We start from the raw sequence: 23,493 nt of genomic DNA, 5'->3' as shown, positions 1-23,493 counted from the left end.
TGGAAGCGGTGGGGATGATGGGGATGGAGACACTCGGTACTGGAGCGCGGCTTTTGCCTCCATCATCAAAATGTTTTAGCAGTGCTTTCCCCCAATTGTTAGTCTACTTCAAAAAGAATAATATTAAGTTTTATAAAATGTTAGTTAACCTTGTTAGACATTGTTCATACATCCCAGAGTGAAGTGGTAATTCAGGAATCGCTTGATTTATTGGGTGAATACAGAACCACCAACCTGGAAAATTCAGGCCAGAAATCCATTTTGAGAGCTGAAGTGCTTGGTTTGGTTGTTTTCATTGACACCATTAATCTGATTATTTCCAGGAGCTCCCCTTCCTTGGCACTGTGCCAAGACAGATTTCAGTGCAGTGAAGCACAATGATGAGATTAATTTGGGGGACTGACCTGCATTGTATATTCTCCTCACCCTCTTCAAGTATAGGTAGCACACTTTTAGATCTCTTGTAGCCTTGAGACACACCAATTCCCTTTACTGCTTTTAAGACAGAATGACATGAACATGGCCACACTGGTGTGAGCAGGCTGGTTCTGCAGGTGCTCATCCCGGGAAGCGTGTGGCAACAGCCCTGAGGTGAGGAGACCCCTGAGCAAGGGGCTGGTGGTTAGTTACCTCAGGCTTGCACGCTAATATTTTGCATTTGAACAAAGTAAAGCTAGATGAGGCTTGTCCCCCGTGTGAATGTAGGAACCATCCAGAACAGCTTCTTCTCAGAGGACTGAGAAATGGGGGCATGTCTGAAATTGGAAAGAACTTACAGGGATAAGGGAGGAGGAGCTTGTTCTAAGTTGAATGTCATAAGCACAAACTAAGGTCAAGGAGGAAGCTTTAAACAGCTGAGATGATTAGTATAAGTGTGTAGTCAGCTATCACTCATTTCTCAGATTCTTTCCATACCCTGTCCCTTAAAAAGAGAACCCCTCCACTGTCCCCCTCCCCCAACCTTCAATTAGTGGCTCTAGAAATTAGCTTGAAGATCTTGTGAAGATATGAGCAGTTCTTAACATTTCCTGTTTGAAAGGTAACAAAAGTCCTACTCTCTGTGGGCAGAAGCTTCCTCTTCTTCCTGGCATCCCAAGGTGCAGAGGTGTGCTTGCTGAAAACTGGTATAACCATTTTTAAAGAAAAGAAGGAAAGCAGTAAAATCAGGGCCTTGGGAGCAGTGACCTAATCTACTTAAAATTTATTTGATGGATCTATTTTGAATTTTAGAAGCCCAAAGGACGCAAAATAAGATAGAATTCAGAGTATCATCCTCTCCTAGGATGGGAATTCTCGAATAATTCCAAGGGCTCTAAAAACTTTACAGATTAGAATTCTGGATAATGGGTTGGCTGTTTCTTTGGCTGTCAAACCTAGTTTTTAATCTTTCTCCCTGGCTTTGTCCTTTAGAATAGAACAGTAAAGGAGAATAGAAGTCAAAGATTCAATGTAAGGAAGAGACAAAAGTAGATTGAGGAACAATAGGTAACAAGCCACTGGGGAGGGGGAAGCCACTTGTGAAAGGAATAAAACTGAAGGACAGTGTGCTCTACTAGAAAGAGGGGTATTTTCTCCCCAGGAGCTAGGAGTTTCAAATCTCAGTGATACAAATGTGTGCAATTAATTTCCTTCCTCTTCACATGAGGGGTGGTCTTGATCATGCTCATCCTTAAGCCTTGGGTACTGTTCTTTTTCGCTCCCACACTGCAGTATAATATTGAAAATCATCACAGAAGTGGTAACCGGATAAAACTAGGACCTTAGGACTTGAAACCCGGAGTCTGTCCCACTCTCCTTTGCCATGTTGCCTGGTGCCTGAAAGAGAAAAACTATTTCACCAAAGTGAACCCCACCCAAGGGTCTGCCTGCCAACATTTTAATAAAAAAGTAACATCTCAAACTATAAATAGTAGAACTTGTAGTTAAATGTTCAAAACAGATCTTTCTAAAAGTTCATAAAGATCCAGTAAGCAGTACCACTTAGGTTATGTAGAAGGTTATCAGAGCCTTTCACATTGAGGTAAAACTCTTCAGCGACCCACAGATGTGGCAGGTGAGCTCTAACACAAATAACAAACAGGATAGTGTGGAGGGAAATGGGATGAATAAAGAGATCTGTACAAATAGGCTCTGAGAGTTAGGACTGTGGATCCCCCCTCCCCGCCGCAGCATCGTACTGGATGTGAGGAGGTCCACGGCCCGGTGCAGCTAGGGGACAGGTGGACTCCAGCAGCAGGTCAGGCTGCCGTCTCAGAGGATGCTGGCCTGAAGGCTGGGTCAGCCAGGAGAGGTGGAGACTCGGGCAGGTGCCACGGAGCATGTGAAGGAAAACTGAAGACACTACCAGGAAGGAGGAGGCCTCCTCGTGGGGAAGCTTGAATTCTTCTACTGCTCTAATTTGGGAACTCCAGACAGCGAGGAAGTTGAAAAGACTCAGGACATCTAGGTCATCTATAACAGTGGCTTTTCTGATGGCAGAAATGAAAGCTTCCGGATAAATAACACTTTGTGTTCTAAGACAAAGTAGGTGCTGAGGAAAATGGGGAGAATTATAGCAACTAAGTCCGGAGGTGATAATAAGAACTTAGCATTAATAATTATAATAATATTTAGGTAGTATTTCTTTCAGTTTTATTTATTTTAGAGAGAGAGCGTGAGTGGGGGAGGGACAGAGGAGAGGGAGAGAAAGAATCTCGAGCAGACTCCCCACTGAGCACAGAGCCTGATGCGGGGCTCAGTCCCACAAGCCTGAGACCATGACCTGAGCTGAAATCAAGAGTGGGACGCTTAAGCCACTGAGCCATCCCGGTGCCACTAGGTAGAATGTTAAGTATACAGAAAGCACTTCCACAGACATTGTCTCATTTAATCTCCGCGACAGCTCATTGGAGTATAGGTATTCCGATAGCCTCTATTTTGCCAGTAGGAAATTTGGGCTCGGAGACATTCGGAGACTTGACCTAAGTCACACAGTGAAAGAGCAGGAGAGTCAACCCCCAACCCCAAGTCTTCGGTTCCACATGTGCTTTCCTCACTATGCTTTCGTCATGGGAGTCTCCCCCTATCAGAACCAGACTTCGCTACAGAGCCTGCTGGGTATCATCCTCAGAGGGAGTTTTATCACACTGGTCTTTCCAGGCGACACGTGGGGGAGGGAACACCAGCAATCCTTGCTAAATAGCCAATGCTCATGCTTTATAAAGGTCAGAGTACCCAGAATAAGTAAAAGTCACCAAGTTTCTGCCAGAAATAACAGTGGAAACAATCTACCTCCTACTTTTGTAAATCTAAATTTTATTTTAGAGATTACAAGTGTACATATCAATGAAATCTTAAAACCTCAAAGTACATATTTTTATATGTGGGACAGGGAAACCGAGGCTACTTGAATGATGCATAACAATACATCCTATCTTGCAAAAGTTGGAAAGGTTGGTGTAAAATATTACTTATTTTATCTTCTGCTAGTTCAGAACAATACCATTTACTTGAAGAACCCAGAACAAGGAGGAAAGAGAAATAGCTCACATCATATTTCTTATCGAAAGTGTGAGCCTAAAGCTAATTTTAACCCTCTTTACTGCTCAATTTAATGATGAAAAGCTTTTGTACAAGGTAATAGTGTTCCCATTTTCTTTTGGCCTCTGTTGCAAACTGTTAATTACATTTTCTTTAGTTTGTGGAAAAATATTCTAGATTTTCTAATTGACAACCATATCTGGAGAGAAAACCTGGGTATTTCACGCAAGTGCATCTACCTCATTAAAAAAAAAAAAAACAACTGTAATACTATATTTTAATGAATGGGCACCTTTTTTTAGAGGAACAGTATTTCCAATAGAATTTTTAAAGATGTTTTTGGAATTCTCAAGTTCGCCTCACGTGCAACAATCAGAATTTTGGAGCTGGAAACCCATGGGGACAACTAAGTTAAATTCTGTCATTTTACTGACGAGGAACGTGTGGGTCAGGGAGGGGAAGGGACTCTGCGTGGCAGGGACAGCGCTGTGACCAGAACCCACTCCCCCGGCTGCTAGCCCAGCACTCTAGAATTGTTTTCTCCTGCTATATTTCCAATAGGGCGCTGACATTTTTTCTGTTATTGCTGTACACGGCCCTTGTTATCTGAAGAAGAAAAATGCTACCCTCAAATTACCTCCTCCTCCTTTGCTCTTTCCTCTTTTACCCTAAAATTAAATCCTTATGAAGAAACGGAATAGATTTTGCCCTGGATCTGTGACAGCACCATCTTCTCTTGACCAGTCATCGGCTGCTTTGGTCCACATCTGGACCAGACTCAGTAGACTGTATGCTCAGGCTGGGAAAAATAGGGCTGGGGTTCTGTCTGTGGCAGGCAGAGACCTTCCACTGTTTGAGGAGGAGCTCCCACTGGACGACTGGTTGTCCCACAGCACACTGCTCAGACCAGGCTCGCGTGCGCTATTTTTTTTTTTTTTTTTGGTCATCAAAACAAGTAGCTCTTCTCAGACACCTTAATACATAATTAGGTGTGTCTGTTTACACTTGGGAGACAGAGGGCTTCATGTCCTAAAGCAATACAGGGAATCTGGGAGCCAGCCACAAACAGATGTTGGAAATGTCCATTTGTGGTGAGTTTATTGCTATAGCACCAGAAGTAAACATTGAGGATGAAACCCCTCTGAAGGGGTGGGTATGTGTATTGAGAGGGGAGTGTTATCAAGCACAGGAGAAAGTGAAAGGAGGTCCTATTTTTATTATTTTTTTTCCGATTTGCTCTAGTATTTGTTTATCTCCTACAACAAGGAAAAGATCACTATTTGGCATTGGCTGTTTGAAGGCTTTTGCCAAATGCTTAACAATCTGTAGGGTTTGATTTCTCTCAAAGAAACCACTTTGAGAACAAGGCTCTATGTAACTAAGATGTGTTTGTTTTTGTTTAAATCACTCAGAAGAGAAATCATCTCTTGTCCATTGTTAAAAGAGAGGTTTCAATCAAAGGAAAATTCTACATATTCTAAAATATACAAACAGCTCTTTGAAACTGATGCCAAATCAAACTCTAAAAGGGACGTTTTTCTTGCAGAAGTTTTGAGTTAATTCCGTGTGCAAGGCTTGAGTGGAAAAATTCTGAGACAGTCAGAGGAATGAGTTACTATAACACTGAATTTGGATTCGGAAGTTATATGAGGAGCATTGTTTCAGGATAGCATGAAGACTCTCAGACGTGGTTTTAGGCTAAACTCTAGAAACAAAGCAAAAGAAATTCTTTGTCAAGTGAATCAGATAAGTTAAATAAAAGTTAGTGGTTTGTTTTCTGATGTTACTGGATCTAATGTGAGGAGGCGTGTCTGTCATCACTTTATAAAAAAATTCAGTTGAAGTGTTCCCCTGTTGTTAAAGAAATGCCATCCTTTCCCCTATCAGGATTTCTATTAGGATGAAAAGTGGGAAATGTTAATGAGACAAGCTCAGGAAAAGGGACACAAATTAGGAAGCCCAACAACTTCATTTTGGTTCTGCCGCTAATTGGCCACATCCTTGAGATGATACGTTCTTTGACTGAGCTTCATTATCAGCTGGTATCCGTCATGCCTACCTCACAGGACCTTTTTGTGAAGGTAAAACCAGATGTACATAAAAGCGGGACAACTTAAAAGCAATGTGTGAATTTGAGACGTTGTTTATTATTATTATTTTTGAGAGTCAGTGTTGATGTGGCATAAGATACTTTGCTTGGGCCGAAGAAATCGAGAAAAAGTTTTTGTTTTTAGGAGAAGGGAGCAAACCAGGGAGCAGATTATAGAACAAGAGATGCGCCCCAAAACTGGTGGTCAGAGCAGAGTTGTGGGTGTGAAACTAACCTAAGCCCTTGAGGTCCTGGTAGGCACAGGGATAGTAGGTCGGGAAAAGCAGTTGGCTGAAGATGGACAGGCAGAAATCAGAAAGGCCCGGACACAGACCACAGTTGGAGAACTGGTCACCATGTCTTTTTCCTCACACACACACACTTAAACACTTTCTATGTATCACTCTGAGAGGAGCCACAGTGCATGTAAAGATAAGGTGGACAGAGCCTGTTCTCAAGGAATTTAGGGCCTAATGGCAGTGATAAGGCAATGGTAGCCCCCCTTGCTTGTGCGTGCCTTATGAGAGATACGAATGGAGACGTGAGTGCAGAAGGAGAGGTCCCCGTGGGCTAAAGCAAGAGCAGGAGCAGAATCTTTGAAGCAGACGGGGATTGTGAGGTGGACTTTAAAGGCTGCTTAGAATTCCAAGGAACTGAGATAGGGTGGGGGATGGGGAAGCTGAGGCCTGGGGGAACCATGTAAACCAGAGCAGGGGGGGGATAGTGGGGGGTGGGGAGTACAGTAAATGGAAGAGGGTCCAGCTTGGCTGGATTGTAGAGTTGGTGAAGAAGTGGAGTGAGACACAAGACCGGAAAGGTACGTTGGGAGAAGACTGTCATTGCAGCAGATGTTTGTCGTGTGTCTAAGAGATCTAGAAACGTACCCATACTTGAGTAAAAAGCGTGACGTGAAGTCACAGAACAGGTAGGCAGCAACGAGCAAGGAAATCCTGAGGAACCACTAAGTTGGACAAGACAAGGATTCAGGAACCACGTGGTTCAGCCACATGGGCAGAAGATCCGACACACACACAAAAGTGGGTCTTGATTCTAAGGCAACCTTCTGTCCCGACCAGGAGGCCCCTTGTATTTTCCTCCTGGGGCAGGAACCAATCCCAGGGCATGAGCAGCCCAGGCCTGCACCGGGAAGCAGGTCAGCCTGTTCACCTGACTGTCGAGGGAGAGATGGCAAACATAGGGTGGTTTGAGTCAGGGCCTTTAAGGTCCAAGGTGGCCTCGGGGCTCTTGGAACAGACCAGGGTGCTAAGCCTTTAGAAAGGAATGATATTTGTAAAAGCTGAGCTCCAAGCCTCTCGGGTTTTGAGTGGTACTTCTGCCTGGAGCTGACTCCTCTTCCCCTGGGCCTCTTCGGCTCAGCCCTGGACTCGGAGGCGGAGTCTGAGGCTGGATTGGGGTAGATCGAGGGGAGCGGAGCTCTTCCTACTTTAGGAGACGGAGAATTGAAGCGCAAGCTGAAAGCACCATGTGTGCATTCAGGGGGTGGTAGAATGGTCCCTGTGGTGGTGATTTGCTGTCCTTTAATTTACAAAAGAGTTTGGTCAGGCCTGGAGCTGGATGTTAAGGTTGGGGTAAATGGGGACTTTCAGGATAATGATTCTCAACTCATGTCTTTTCTAGTTTGTACCCAATCTTTTCCGCTTTCTTTTTCTCTGGCTCCACTAGTTCAAGTGGTACTGGTAGGAAGGAATGTCCTTTCGAGATGGAGATGTTTGCTACTTGCTCTGTCCTTGTGCCAGGTTTCACTTACAACGGTCTTACCCAATGAGAGAACTTGACGAATAGAAAACATGATTTGCCCAAAATGTCTTAGGACATCAGTGGCAAAGACATGAGAATCAGGGCTGAGTCAAGCGTGGGAAATTGATGGCATGCATCAGCCTCCCCATTTCATATTGCATCCCCATCCCCATCCCCATCTCTATCCCCATCTCTATCCCCATCCCCATCTCTATCCCCATCTCTATCCCCATCCCCATCCCCATCCCCATCTCTATCCCCATCCCCATCCCCATCTCTATCCCCATCCCCATCCCCATCTCTATCCCCATCCCCATCCCCATCTCTATCCCCATCTCTATCCCCATCCCCATCCCCATCTCTATCTCTATATCCCCATCCCCATCCCCATCCCCATCTCTATCCCCATCCCCATCCCCATCTCTATCTCTATATCCCCATCCCCATCCCCATCCCCATCTCTATCCCCATCCCCATCCCCATCTCTATCCCCATCCCCATCCCCATCCCCATCTCTATCCCCATCCCCATCTCTATCCCCATCCCCATCCCCATCTCTATCCCCATCCCCATCCCCATCCCCATCTCTATCCCCATCCCCATCCCCATCTCTATCCCCATCCCCATCCCCATCTCTATCCCCATCCCCATCCCCATCTGTATCCGCATCCCCATCCCCAGGGCTGTCTTTAATCTTTGATCAGGCCCCTTGCCACCACTGCCCTTCAGGTGGGCGTGGCCACACAGTTAAAATTGGTATGAAAATGACACTGATTCCCTGCAACGTGGAGGAGACTGGGGCAGCTGAGCCCCACCGGTCTGGGACCAGGTCCCGGCCACCCATTAGCAGTCAGTAACTTTGAGGAAATCACTTCACTTCTCTGAGCTTCAGCTGGTCATCCACAGTGTGGGGTCAGTGACACGGTCTACCTCACAGGGCTGTGGGGAGGATTTGGTGCCATCACACAGGCAGAAGTGCTTCAGGAAACATCCTCTGCAAGTCAGAGGCATCCCCCATCAGTTGTCTGGTTAGCCAGTCCTTCCTCTAAGTAAAACTGGCAGCAGCATGGGATACCGTGACTATTAAATCACTTATAGGATTCCTATGGTTGGAGCAGAGCTAAGACTGCTCTGTGAAGCAACAGCCGGTGCTGATTCCCAGCCCGTCATCAAGCAACCTGGAGTCAGAGCATTCCTACACAATGGGTTCAGGCTTGCTACCAAACTCAAGAGAAACACTCCTCAGATTTTTCCACTGAAGTACCCCAAAGGGCAGAGGAAACTTGAGGGCTCCTTCTCTCCCCAATCTGTTGACATAACCCCAAACAACCCCAGCTCCTGCAAGGAGAGCATTTCCAGGTTTCTTGTTTTATCTTAAAATTCATGTGATTTTTACTCCATAATATGCCTGCTTTTTTGTATCAATACAAAAATCATGTTTTAACCTACTAATGTCAGTTATATATCCCTCTTTAAAAAACCCTCCCCCATTTGTTCCCTTCTTGTATTTCATGCCGTCCTATCAGCCAGGCTTTGGTGTCTAATATATAACATCTCAACCAGTTCATAAATTTCTGCTTTTAATATAGTCTGAGTTACCACTCGCACAGGCCACAGGAAAATACCAGGCCGTCCCCTCTGCATTCAGGCTTTTTTTTTTTTAAAGATTTACTTAGTAACAATTTATCACTTAGTTGCAATTTTTAAAATAATCTTAATTGGCCACATATGTTATCAAATAAGAGCGGGTCTTGGAGCCTCCGCCTCCCTCCGCATCTCCGCCCCTCCTTCCTGGGCCCCCACGTGCGCACGCGCACTGCCTTCTGCCCGGCTGAGAACGAATCCTGCCACTCGAGGCAGATTACCATCACAGGAAAGCCTCTCCCTGATTGGAGATAAGATTACTGATACTGAAGCTGTTATTTTTAGGAGGGGAAGACTACTGCTTTTAAACCTCTTTCCGTCTTTTTCCTAGGGTGTCCTCTCTTAATTGTGGCTCCATGTTTTGGTAGCCATAAGTCATTAGTGGTTTTTAATTTCTCTGAAACTGAAATAAGGTTTGAAAGAGTAGAGTTGTCCCTTTTTTTCTCCTCTTTTTTTTTTTTTCCTTTTTTTTTCTGGCTAATCGGAGGAACGCAACCACATCTGAAGCCACTTGGCTCATTATGAATTTCATGGAAACTGATTCTCTGAAAGTGTTTCCATATGTGTGTTCCCAATATATCCCATCCTCTCTAAATGGGAGCGCAGACGTGTGCATGGGCTGGAAATGGCTTCAGGATGTGACAGAGCAGTCATATGACCGCCACGGCACCGTGGGTGGCCCCTTCTGAAAGACACGGTGTCCTGGGTGCTGGCCTCCTTCCTGCAGCAGATCTGGTTTCAAAGACTACCCACCCTTCCTAGCCTTTAAAAAGTTCTTAATCAAGGCCTAGCAAGAAAATCTCTCTCATTTTTCCTCCGTTTCTCTGTCTTCCCCCCACCCCCAGCCCCATTCCTTCCTTCTCTCCTCCTCTCCCTCCCTATGTGCATAGACACACATTTCCACATCTCCTACCGCCGGCCTCCTCCCCCCTCAAAAGAGGAAATATATTATTCCAACAATATCCTCAAAATTTGGGTGGGTTTAAGGAATGGTTGAAGTTTCTGGAACCTGCCAGGTTGTTGTTCCTTTGTTTTTTGTTTTTTGTTTTTTCTTCTCTCTCTCTTTCCTTCAGCATAGCATACTTTCTTAGCCTTAGGATCAGCTGGTCTTTCAGAATTTGTGAGCATGCAGTGGAAAAGTACAATTCATTACAACACGGAAAATAAATATTTATCCTGGATAGTTGAGGCACTTTTCCTCTCTTTTGCAAAACTATGGTGTTTGCTAGTCTGACCTTTCATTATCTTAAAAAATTTGGTTTCACATTCTGTTTTTTGCTGGTTTCTTCTCCATTGGTATGAGCCATTACATTTCTTCCACATAGGGTATATTTTTCCAATTATTATTGTATTATTTCCAATTATTGTAATTACAAGTAAAACTAATTTAGGGATAGGTACTTGGTCATTTTAGTGTGAAGAGACAAATTCAGGGAAATTAAGAAAATTGATGTAAAAATCCCTTAAAACCTCAATGTGGAAAATGCAAAGTACTGTTGGTCTGCATGTAGTCTAAAATTGATTTTTGGGTAATATTTACATAGCATTTCTGCTTCTGTCCTATTGCCTGTTTGAGACTATGCTAGTCATTCATCTGTGTAGCACATTTTTTGGAAGTACCCGTCTTAGCATCGTACTATGTCAGTAGGATCTAAAAGGATACATGGTTCTTATCCTTAATTTGCTTTCCCCTTAGGTGGAAAATGAAAATACTTCTCTAAAATGCATGGAGCAAAATTTACATACAAAAATGTTCAGGAGGTACATGATAAAGAAAAGATGATGAGACTTTGTATCTGGGAAGTTCTTGTGTATGGGTGAGCTTTAAAGATGGTGCCTGCCCAGCCTCGATCTGGCAGAGAGAAGAGCGGGGGCCATGAGTCTGGGGAGAACATGAGCAAAGCTCCAGTGAGGGTCCTGAGTGTATGTCCTGCCACAAAGAGGACGGCTCATACTGAGGAGCAGTGAGACATGACCTTGGAAAAGTAGAACAGACGACTCTGAAAATATGCCAGTAGCCTCCTCCTCATTTCCCCCCTCCCTGGTGGAGGTGCTCCGTCATGCCTCGTGGAAGGTGGCTGACCTGTGCCTTGGGGGGCGCGGCACCCCCTGGTTTTCAGGCTCAGCCACGTGTGGGCCTAAGAAGGTGCGTAAATGGGAGATTTCTCCCTGTCCCTGTGCGTTTCTACAGAATGCAGATTTAAGGCAACTCAAGGCAGATCCTCCACGTTTTCCCACTGGCAGTGGAGCCAGAAGCCCCGCGTTTTAATTGCATGATGTCACTCAGATCTACCTTGTCTCCAGGCTTCCATTTCTTCTTCTGTAAAGGTCATCTCTGATTCTTGATGACTCTCATGTACTTGCTCTCTCTACTGGTCCAGAAATTCAGACAGAGCGCGAGTTTTACCCTCTGTTACCTTTACTACCTACTCTAAGTAAATAACTCCGCCTTAGTGGCGGCGGTTGCCCTGGGATCCCGCAGGAGACGAGTGTGCTCACTCCCCCTCCCTCAGGCCACACGTTTGTGGCCTGGCCCTCTTGCTCCCTCATCTCTTCTCTGCGTGGCCCATGGCGTGGACTAGTACACACATCCTGGCCGTAAGGATACTGGGAACACCGGCGGCAAAACAGAAGTATCTGTTCACTAGTCGTGCTAGATTGTCTGAAATGGGAGGTCCAGTGATGTAACGATGCTTGGGAAGAGCTTTGAACACCCTTTAAAGAGTTTTGCAAGGATGTATATAGTTTGGAGTGGTATTGGAATGCATACTAGGTTTGATGTCAGCATTGCTTTAACGCTTATTATTTCTACTTTTTTAATGTGTCAAAAATGTACAGAGTTGTATTGTACTATTTGTACTATTGTATTGTACTATCTGTACTATTGTACAGAGTTCCTGACCCCTAGACTACTTATTCATTCATTTTATCCATTCGTCCATATACGTACACTAAAAACCAAAAACCAAAAAACTTAAGCTCCTAGAGTGTAGAAGGGATGTAAGAGGAAAAGAAATCATGACCTTTACCATCCAAAGCTTTATAGTTGGGAGGAAACAGGCTAAGAAACAGCTAATAACTCAGTAAAGTAGTGACTCTTAAGGGCCCAAAAGAGAGAGATGGAAAGTAAATGCTATTGGCACAGGAGGGAAATAAGAAATTATAGAATAGAGCAGTTGGGGTGAGGCAGCCAAAAATGTGGTGGAAGGGGAAGAAGATTCTTCGAGAAAAGCAGCTCTGTGGCAACCTTGAGTATTATATGTTCCCAGAGGAACAATGCTGTGAAGGGGTCAATAAAAAATTCTTGGGCTTTATTTGAGATTTGTCAAAGCAGTAACTCCTACCCTTTAAAAGACCCCAATGAAGCTTTGAAGTTAACACCTCATTGCGGGGAAGTATGATGGCTTTTCATTCTGTACATGTATGCCCTCGCATTACAGAGCAGGACAGGGGACACTGCCTGTACCAGCTCTGTTCCACCTGGCTTCGGGACCCCTCTTCCTTTCCTGTGCCCGACCTGCTGCCTCAGCTGGGGTGTGTAAATCCCGCTGTTTGGAGGGCACGATGCGCTCCCAGGGTTTCCCAGCTGATAGCCCCAAATGGCAAGTCGCCAGTCTGTTACTGTTCCCAGACTCCTGTTTTTTTCCATTCTAGAGATCACCTTGCCCATTCTCAGCCAACCCCGATTTACTGAGGGCCTACTCAGTGAGATGTGTGTCAAAGTGCTAGGTAAAGGTCTAGAGATGTCATGTGGGTCTGTGAGGAGTCAGGAATGACACAAGATCACTAGCACTAGAAAGTGGTGTGTGAAAGATGCTGATGGGGGATTGCAGGCCTCGGACCCGAAGATCAGGGGTTCTTTTATCCCCCCTTCTCTTTTTGGTTTTACTCCTTCCACCACACTTTCTGCTTGCTCTGAAGACCCAAGAAACCCCAGTGGGTAAAGAGAGGCTATTTCCTTTCTCCCTGTAGACCTTGTTTGTGGGGGGGGGGGGTGGCGGATGGTGAAGAAGAGGCAAGATTTTTTTTTTTTTTTACTTCTAATATTGATGTTATTTCTATTTGAGCTTCCTGGGCATTTTATTAATATATTCTCCCCAGTGGGTAAAGAAAGGCTATTTCCTTTTTCCCTGTAGACCTTGGGGGGTGGGGGGAAAGGCAAGATTTTTTTTTTTTTACTTTTAATATTGATGTTATTTCTATTTGGGCTTCCTGGGCATTTTATTAATATAGTCTCCCCGTGTATATTAGGTTTTGCTGCTGCTGTGTTAATGAGCAAGTTTCTTGCAGCTCTCTTTATGAGAGTTGCATTCCTTTGCAGGCTATCTGACTGTGGCCAGAGGTGCAGATAGCAATCCGGAATGAAACACGTCTGTAGGAAGCCAGCAGGTCCTAAGGGAATCAAACCCTTGACCTAGGTATCATTCACATTATGCCATGAGCAACTGAACTAATTGCCCACGATTTAGCAGATTAGATCCAACAAGACCTCAAAGAGTTGTCAGTATATCCCAAAGATAGTAACTCTCACTGGGGCAACATGTAGGTACCAGAGAGCCTACTTAAATACTTTTAGATAAAGTTAGGTTTTTAAGGCAAGAAATATATGTACCTGTGACTGTGTCAACCAGATTCCTTAAGGGTAACTAAGATTGCAAAGAGGTCATGGCTCTGCATCTCTCAGGCTGCCGGATTTTGTAGGGTACATGGCTCCCCTTCTCGGGATCTCAGCTTCCCTATTTGTTAATGGGTGAGATTAGCATTGATTAAGCAGTAGATGAGGAATTTGGACCTTTCCACCAGATACCCCAACCAGCAGAGGAGGGAAAATGGGTGCTATAGGGAATCTGGGGGACGTAGTCTACAATTTTATAAGTACAAAATTTTGTTCAAGTCCCTTTTTGTCTGTTTACCTAAAAATTCACCCAAGTGTTGTATTCTATCCCATATATATCATATTACTGTCCCATATACCCTGTCTCCAAGTTGAGTAAAACCAGCCGATTGGGAAGGTGCACCATGTTTATCTTGGGCTTCAAGTAACTCCTGGTAGTACTGGCTTTATTTAATCAGTAAGTTGTAGGCAGGAGTTTGAAACTGGCTCGGGGGAACTCTGTGCTACAAGGCACATCCCTGGGGCAGTCACTGAGTTTTGTTTTTACATTTATAAAGTTAGATTGAGGTGATAGTACTTTTAGGACTCTCCAGGCTTTTATCTTGACCCTTTATTAAGTAGATAATACATTTTCTTTACTGTAGTTGATATGATATCTAGGTCTTTTTTTTTTAAGTTTGTAGTTGTAATGTGGCTAGTTATGCAGGTGTGCATAGTTAGTATACAATGTCAAGATTACCCAAGAAGGCCATCTACAGAGATACGTGAGTTCATGTACAAAACAGAGATTAAAACTATAGATGCAACCTTATTCAATGAAAGAAAATTTAATTATATCATTTGCTTCTGCAACAATTATTATAAATAAACTGAAGATTAGGAAGGGCTTTACTTTTTTTTTTCTTTTTAAGTTGAGAGTTCCAGCTCCTCATCTTAGATTATTATATAAGGGATCTCCTGTGAAACTGTAACGAGTTGTTAATATGTCTCCTTACAGAACACATTGCAGTATGTTTCAGAAACATTTCTTGGTAACACAAAAGGATTAAGGGAATTCTAGAAAATTCTATTTTTTGTTAGTTATAAAAATGACTGTATAATCCCTTTAAAGTCCACATTAGCTCTCTTTGCCCGGAAGGAGTTAATCCTCAAGACATTACAGTCTCAAATGACTAGAAGCGATTGGTCAAAATTCTGTAAGCCTAGCAGAAATTCGTTGCATTGTTTTCTATAAACCACAGCCAGAGCTCATTAATTGAAAAATGAATGTCAATTTCCATTAGCTGGCATCTATAAACCAAAAAGGTACAGTGACCCTGGCATGGGATGGGTAATAAAAACATCAGCAAAATGTCTCAGGTAAAATAAGAGAGGGTATGGGGGTGGAGGAATAAATTCAAAACCATATTGGAGTTTACTGGCAGGGCCCCACACCAAGGGTTTTAATGAGGCTTCTGCATCAAAATAAGGGAAACCACATGGAATGTTAATTATGACTACAGCATATTTTAAGTACAGATACCCATGAGAAGCATTTCTTTCTTTCTTTTTTTTTTTTTCTTTTTACGTTGACAAACCTATCTGTGTGAGCTCTGTGCTTCTGGGGGGGGGAGGGCGGCAAACGGTGATGTTTTTAGTATGACTTCTTTCTGTTTGCAATTGTTCACATTATTCTGGTTTCTCTCACTTGATCTGCACATTGAACTTAACCTGTACAGAAGTGGCCTGCCTGCAGCTATTAGCTCTGCCAACTCCAGTTCACCTAGCTGCTCTGCAAGGGAAAGGCCGGCCCAGGGACCTGTGGGGCCCGCGTGTCGTGCGTGCGGCTCCTTCGGCGGAGGGCATAAATAAGCACAGGCCAAAGAGAGACCTTAAGCCTCATCGGCTCCCGTTTGCCATCTGTCCTAATCACTCCTTCCACATTTGAACATTCGAGCTGGTTAGAATTTTGTAGCCGGGAGGGGCGAGGTAGAGGCCGGTCGAAGATGGGAGACTTTATAGAAAGCAGAGAGTAACTGCCCAGAGTGTGTCAGTTTTGGTTTGTCATCTTGAAAGTGTTTGCTTCTGGTACTCGAAGCTTTTTACCCTCTGCTTATGGGCTTATGGGCCTGCGGATTCCGGGAAAGCGCTCGTGAGGGGTGGGACCTTCTCTGCCTCCCCTTTCCCCTAAGGTTGTCGCTTCTCCTCCTGTCTCAGAGTTCAGGGAGGTGCTAGAGTGGTTAGAGCTGGAAGGGAACTTAGAGATCGTCCCCCTCATTTTACAGATGATGACACAGCCACCTCTGACTTCTGCCTCTGGCCTTCCCCTCTCAGTAAGAAGAGCCAGGCAGGTGAGACTTTTAACAATTGCTGGGCTGGGCGGGGCGGGGCTGTCTGATTGGTACTGTCCGATTTTTGAGAAAAACTTTTGTTAACTACGTATCGCTTTTAAAGAGTCGCTTTTGATGACACGTGCACGTCATGGCCCTTACGAAGATCCCAGGAATGTGCGTTTTAACAAAAATCAACAACTCTCAGTCAGCTGAGTATTTAAGGAAAAGTATTAGGATTATTCCTTTAATAAATCCTGTAGCATCCAAGAAGAAGGGTTAAATAAAAACAGGGCTGAAGAAGTACCTCCTGACTAAGGCCTGAAGAAGCACTAAGTGCTTTCCCTTACAGATAAAAGCTGTAGGAAAGGCAAACATGTGAGATGCAAAGAATTGGAAGGTTTTAGATGTGACAAAATCTGAAGAACGCTGGGATCATAAAAGTTCTTGTCCTAATTCTGTCAATTTTAGAAAATCATAACCCAGTCTTTAAAGATCACCATTCTTAAGCTTTTAGGCATTTCAGAAAACTGATTTCCACGTAGAGTGGTTTATGACTATGGTTTTATAAGTTTAAGCACCAAAAATAGCTGTTAAGGAAGCATACTCTTAGCTTTAGAAGTTAGGGGCCTTTACATTTCAGGGCAAAACCAGCTTTGCCTCCAGGTACCACTTGGAATTAGCCTGAAGCTAAATCTGTAGGATGTGGCACAGGGGCCTGGTGAATGGATGCTGAGGCGACCTCTTACTTGTCTCCCCCGGGCATGGAGCCTCTCACAAAAACTACTGTTGGTACCTGGCCTGAATGAGTCCCAGGTCACCCAGTGAGGCTCGAAATGCAACAATTCCTAGGTACTAAGCCTTCCCCCCGCCCCCACTTTTAAAACCTACTTATTTAGTTTATGACCCTTGGGAGAATTTCTAAGGGCTAGACTCTCCCTCTCTGCCCCCAGAAAAGTAAGATAGTTCCAGAACACATTGAAATCTGGTTGGATTTTTTTGACATCCATTACTAAGATGGAGAATAAAACAAGACTATAGATGATTTTAAGAGTTGAAAAGAAGTGGTAGGAACATGTAAGGGTATCTTTTTGAAGTTCTTTCATTGATGAAGGGACCCTGCCAAGAGTACCAAAAACAAAACAGATCACTATGGGATTTCTTTATGTTGGGTTGAGGAAAAGAAACATGTCCTGCTTAGTAAAAACATCACTTTCAAATATCTGAGGTGCTACGAGAAACAGAAAAAGAAAAAAAAATCAATGAGGATTCAGTCTTAAAAGTCTGGTGAGTGAATCTATGTGATCGGTGTTGGGTTGGTTTACACATAAGACCTAGCACATGCTGGGGTTTTTAAAGCCCTTTGGGATTCTCTTGGGGGGCGGGTGAAGAACTTCAGGACTGTAAAGTGGAAAAAAAAAAAAAAAAAAAAAGACTGGGTAGTGACCGGTGCGTTTGAAGGTCTATTTGTGGCTTGCTATTCCTTTTTGGGAAGCTAAAGTTTTTTTTTTTTTTTTCATGTAAAAATTCTCTCATTATTTTAATTGATATTTACAGATTTTTCCCCCCATCTTCTGTTATAATTTTTAGGTGCTTCAGAACTGGGCCCTTTTTCAGACCCCAGGCAGTTCCCAAGCATTTCATCCCTCACTGAGAGCCGCTTCTCCAACCCACGAATGCACTATCCAGCCACCTTTACTTACACCCCGCCAGTCACCTCAGGCATGTCCCTCGGTATGTCCGCCACCACCCACTACCACACCTACCTGCCACCACCCTACCCCGGCTCTTCCCAAAGCCAGAGTGGACCCTTCCAGACCAGCAGCACGCCATATCTCTACTATGGCACTTCGTCAGGATCCTATCAGTTCCCCATGGTGCCGGGGGGAGATCGGTCTCCTTCCAGAATGCTTCCGCCGTGCACCACCACCTCGAATGGCAGCACGCTATTAAATCCAAATTTGCCTAACCAGAATGATGGTGTTGACGCTGATGGAAGCCACAGCAGTTCCCCAACTGTTTTGAATTCTAGTGGCAGAATGGATGAATCTGTTTGGCGACCATATTGAAATTCCTCAGCAGTGGCCCAGCGGTATCTGGGAGCCGCATCCCAAATGTATCAATATATACATATATAGAGAGAGTGCATATATATGTATATCAATTAGCTATCTACAAAGTGCCTATTTTTTAGAAGATTTTTCATTCACTCACTCACTCATGATCTTGCAACCACAGGAGGGTAGAGATACTGAGAAGCAAAAGGCCCGAGAGTGACCATCCTATCTAGGTTTCAGGTTGTTTTCTACTTAAAATGTACTTTTACAAACCAAGGAAAAAGGTATTTTTTTGTTGTGTTGTTGTTTGGCCTGTTATCACAAATCACCTGTTCCTATGCCAAGTCAGAGAGGTGGACTCCAGGTTCAGGAGGAAGAAGAGCAGAGCCGCTTCCTCTCTGTGCTTTGAAACCACACACCCTCGCGGTAGCAGCTGTGTTTGGACCAGTGCACTCTGCAGACCAGCTTCCAAAGCCGGTCGAGGTGCATGTAAAGGGCAAAGAGGGAGAATGGATGCTTCCTTTACAGTACCATCCATTCCGAGTAACTGTCCCAAACTTTGCTTTCAGGCTTGCCGCAAGTTCTCATTTGAACTGTTTGGTTCAGTTTTTGTTTTTGTTTTTTTCTTTCCTACTTTAAGAAAGTGACTTCAAAAAATACTGATCGGGATAGATGACTTTATTTTACTTTTTTATACTTTTTTTGTTTCCTTTTCCCATTTAACCAAAAAGAAATCCCATCCCTCAGTCACCCTCCCCATCTTTCTCCTTTTATGAAAAACTCAAAATGGCAATACCTTATTATAGCCATAATGGTATAGATAGTGTTTGCGTTTGGCTGTGTGTTGTTTTCTTTTTTTTTTTTAAATTATGATATGTGTAAAATCTGAGGTAACTTGCTAACGTGAATGGTCATATAACTTTAAAGATATATTTATAATTATTTAATGACATTTGGACCCTTGAAACATTTCTTAGTGTACTGATATGCTGACTTCGGTCTCTAAAAGTGCTCTTTATTAAATAACAAAATTCTTCAGTGGGCTGGAGCCATATCTGAAATATTGCTAAGCAATTTCAGTTCATCCAGGCACAATGTGATTTTCAAAAAATACGTCCATCTCCAAATATCTTAGATGTAGCTTGTTTTTGTGATGTATGAAGGAAATGTTATGCTTCGTTCTTTCAGACCTTGGATTGCCTCTAACACAGCTTTGCCTTCTAAAGCAATAATTAGGGATTTAAAAACCAAGTCTTAGCCCCGTATCACTCATGTTGCCCTTTATCAGCATGAAATGCTGGAGTGATGTGGTTTCCCAATTTCTTTTGAGTAACGATGACTCTTGTCATATTAAAAAGACAAGCACAAGTGAATCATTGAACTGCAGAAAAATGTTCTGTGGTTTCCTAGTTAAAGCAAAACTCTAAATCGCCAGGCTTTATAGTGTAGACATAGCTTAAAGCCACCCATGTGGCTAAAGGATGGATCATGATACGCGTAGGACAGTAACGCCAAGTTGCACCAGGGATTCTTAACCAACCCGCCTTACCAAACAGTAAGTCAGGAGAACCCAGATCTGCCTTACCCGAGGCCCTAATGGCGTCTCTCCATGGAATCTGCATTTAAAGGAGCAGGTGAAGTCATTGTCTTAATGGGCGCCGGGTCATCTGAAGGAGCAGGCGAGTTCCAGCAAATAGCTGAGCTGAGGGAACATCCAGGCTGCGGGGGCCCATATCCAACCCTGTGGGGTCAAGGGAAGGCAAGGCCATGTGGAGTTTGGTGTCTACTACTGTGTACGAATTTGAGCAGAAGCCCTCCTGTAGGATGCACTTTGAACACTCCTGGTGACCACATGGCAAATTCTTGAGCGTGAATCCTTAAACCAAGCCAGGCTCACTCCATGACACCACCGGGCAAATCCCTGCCTGCTCCCTCACAGGTCCGGGGCCCCTTCGCTTCAATTCTGTGCCCCCGCTGAGCAGTACTTTGTAGAGATTTGCCCCCAGCTCCTCGAGACCCTTTCCCCGTAGTCATTCCCAGGCCCACTTCATAGGCCACCAAGCCTGGCGGGACAGCGTGGGGGCACCTGGCGCTGTGCTACTGGCCGGGGGCCTCCCTTGCAACCACCCTGACTCCTCCCAACAAAAATCGAGGGCAAAACAAAAAACAAAACAAAACACTTTGCCTTCTAAAGGTTGTATACCAAGTATGCTTAGATAAATAAGCCACTTTCCTATTCCTTAACTAAGATGGAAGTAGTAACTGATACTATTTATTGTTTGTGTGTGGTAGCTTGAAGCACGCCACTGTCCATTTATTTGTTAAATGTAAAATATGTGTGTTTGTTTCAGCAGCACTTAAAAAAGCCAGTGTCTGGTTACACATTTCAATTTTAATTAATTGACATGGAAATGTTACTGCCAGTGCCAGCTGTACCCTATTTAATAGAAAAGGTACTATATTTGTACATTATTTTTTAATGTTAAAAGGGCTTTTTTAAGTTTACAGTACACATACTAAGTGACTTTAGGGATGCTTTTGTGTTGAAAGGTTATTATAGTGGCTGCAGGCAGCAACCCAGAAACACTTTAAAAGTTTTTTTTTTTTTTTTTCCTTGGGAAAAATTCAAGCACTTCTTCCTTCCACCCTCACTCCAACCACTCCAAAGGGGTAAGTCACATTTCTTGGATTAAATTCTGCCCTTTTTCAGCCTGGGGGTTAAATATTCTGCCCCCCCCCCCGCGCTTTTTTTTAACTGAACCCTTAATTTGCACTGGGTCATGTATATGATCTGTGATTTCAAGACCAAAGCAAAGCCTCACTACTACTACCATGGAACCATGTACTAGCCAACACTCTGTATTTCCTTCAGGTTCAAAGAGCACGGTTCTTTTTGTAGCATAGACGTTGCTGGAGTTTACAGCATGACCCACAGAGCCGCTTTCTGTCTTAGTTGTCTCACAAAGTGTGACCGGTGTCAGGGTTCCAGAACAGGTACCACAGCGTTGGGTTTAGATGAGTGAAATGACTTCCAGTCTGGAACCAAGAGACTCAACCGATGAGCTATGGTTTGCTCTTCAGAGCAGACAGTCTCACCGCACCCCCCACCGGAGGGGGGCCTTTTAAAAAAATGAGCAGAGAAACCCACACCAATAGGGATCATCCATTGCAAACACAGAGGGGAGGAGATGCGTGTGCTGGCTTAAAGTTCCTTCCATTCCCAGGAAAGGGACTGACTCAGAGTCTAGGTTAATACATGGAAACACAAAGCATGAGTGAAGACAATAATGACTTCTATGACATTCGAAAGAACAATAATAAATAAAATAAAGACGACTCTTCCAAACCTTGAATTTGTTGTTCTTAAAAGGAGAATGCATTTTAAAAATATTTTCTGTGTGAGAATTTTTTAGATGTTTGTTTACTTCATGTTTACAAATAACTGTTTGCTTTTTAATGCAGTACTTTGAAATATATCAGCCAAAACCATAAGTTACAGTAATTTCTTAGGTATTCTGAATAAAATTCCATTTTTTTTGGATATGCTTTACCATTCTTAGATTTCTGTGGAACAAAAATGTTTGTAGCATTTTGTGTAAATACAAGCTTTTCATTTTTATTTTTTCCAATTGCTGTTGCCCAAGATCTGCTTTCCCTGCACATATTGTACAAATTCTGCTTCGTGCCACAGGCCATGATTGTGGATGAGTTGACTTTCAACTTCAAAGGGACTATTTGTATTGTATGTTGCAACTGTAAATGGAATTATTTGGCATTTTTCTCATGATTGTAATATTAATTTGAAGTTTGAATTTAATTTTCAATAAAATGGCTTTTTTGGTTTTGTTACGTGTGTACTTTGGGTCTTTTCTCAGCCGCGGTTTCTTCTCTAGTCTGACGCCTACTTCTGCCTACACCTGGGCCCTTCTTGGCTATAGGACTTGCCAGGGCCAGAGGAGAGAGGGGGTCTCTATTACTGGAGAGAGGTTAAAACATTCCGCTGAGCGCTGCCTTCTTGGTTCGTCCTACTTCTGCAGAGGCGTGGGCGAAGGATCTAGCAGTGAACTCACTTCCTTATCAGCCTGTGTCCGAAGGAAAGAGTGCCCACCCCATCCTTGAGTAAAGCCCCTTTATTCTGATAAAGACACCAGCCCCGATACAAAGATAGCAGGCTCTGCGGTCCCAGGGTTCTAATCTCTGGGCACGTGAGCCGGAGCCAGCAAGTGAATCCTGGCTGGGGTCAGAAGATCTCAGGCAACCCTGCCCTAGGGGGTAGTCATTTTTCCTTCCCACATCTCTTTTGGGTTCTTAAAAAGAAAGTCAATCAAAGCTCAAGGGTAAGTAAAAATGGACCTTGGCCTGGAGAGCTGTAGCCTCAGAAAAATTCCACTAGGGAGCAGAACTCTAGTCTGGAGATTTTTTTTTTTTTTTTTTTTTTTTAATGGGCCAGTGTGTATTTTTGTAAGTCCCTCCCCTTCGATAAGGTTGAGGGCCTGGGGTAGAGTGGTTGCTCTCTTTATGTCCTGTGCTGTCGCTCCGCCTTGGCTTACCACAGTTCTAAAAGAAGGAGCAGAAACCGTGCAGCAGAGATGCTCAGGCGCCGGCCCGTGGCCCACATGACGCTAAGAGGGAGAGGCCTCCTTTGAGATCTGCTCATTCTTACCCCTTTGGCATTGTGTTCTGAGAAATCTTGGAGACAGCTAATTTCTAAGACTAGGAGACATCCTGAAAGCACACGGGTGAGACCTAGGCCAGTGAACTTGTTTGCAACTCTTTGAAGATGTATATTTATTTATCCTTTTATATTAGACATCTGTGTGGCTTTCAAAGACATTGCATGGGAGGTGGGCAGAGTGGCTTTTTCTCTCTCTCCAGCTTTGTCCAGCAGCATGGTTTGGGGCAAATGACTTTACTCCTCTGGGTCTCAGTTTTTTGGCTTAATGGAGAGGCATTGGAGTGCCAGTACCTTGGCACTGTTGACATTTCAGCCTGGATAGTTCTTTGGTGTGTGTGTGTGTGTGTGTGTGTGTGTGTGTGTGTGTGTGTGTGTGTGTGTGTGTGTGTAGGGAGTGCGGTGTGTGTGTGTGTGTGTGTGTGTGTGTGTGTGTGTGTGTGTAGGGAGTGCGGTCCTACACATTGTAGGAGGTTTAGCAGCATCTCTGGCTTCTACCCACTAGATGCCAATAGCACTGTCCCACTCATGACAACGAAACATGTCTCCAGAATGTCCCCTGGGAGGAAAACTCATCCCCGATCAAGCACCAGTGGGCTGGAGGCTCTCTCTAAATTCTTCGGTCAGGCTTTCTTGTGAGAATTACATTGCTCATTAAAACAGAGGAGAGCTGGGCGGAAGACTGCGGACCTTCCGGGAGACAGACGTGCATCACCCTTTTCCATCCCTTCACCTGCTTTCACCCTGAGGTTGGGACGTGTTGTGAGGCGGGCTCCTGGCTTTCCCGTCTGCACATCCCCTCCTCCTCCTCCTCATGTCCCAGGGAATGT

At 44.1% G+C, this 23,493-nt stretch overlaps 1 protein-coding gene across 8 annotated transcripts in view; it reads left to right on the top strand.

Annotated features, from left to right (window-relative positions):
• Window positions 1-23,493, top strand: part of RUNX2 (RUNX family transcription factor 2) — a 238,392-nt gene that overhangs the window by 193,994 nt on the left and 20,905 nt on the right. For 3 of the 8 annotated variants that reach the window (XM_027601296.2, XM_027601299.2, XM_027601298.2), the window contains 2 exons: window positions 15,890-15,955; window positions 17,525-21,829. The exons of 2 other annotated variants lie outside the window; for them this stretch is intronic. In XM_027601296.2, the coding sequence (XP_027457097.1) occupies window positions 15,890-15,955; window positions 17,525-18,003 (545 nt within the window). In that variant the 3' untranslated portion in view covers window positions 18,004-21,829. Of the gene's footprint in view, window positions 1-15,889; window positions 15,956-17,524; window positions 21,837-23,493 lie in introns of those variants that run through there. 3 more of the 8 variants (XM_027601301.2, XM_027601297.2, XM_027601300.1) reach the window with 2 other exon arrangements.

Source organism: Zalophus californianus, chromosome 7 (genome assembly GCF_009762305.2).
Source record: "Zalophus californianus isolate mZalCal1 chromosome 7, mZalCal1.pri.v2, whole genome shotgun sequence".
NCBI lineage: Eukaryota > Metazoa > Chordata > Mammalia > Carnivora > Otariidae > Zalophus > Zalophus californianus.
Note: the sequence above shows the minus strand (reverse complement) of the source record. Positions and strands in the feature narration are given on the sequence as shown.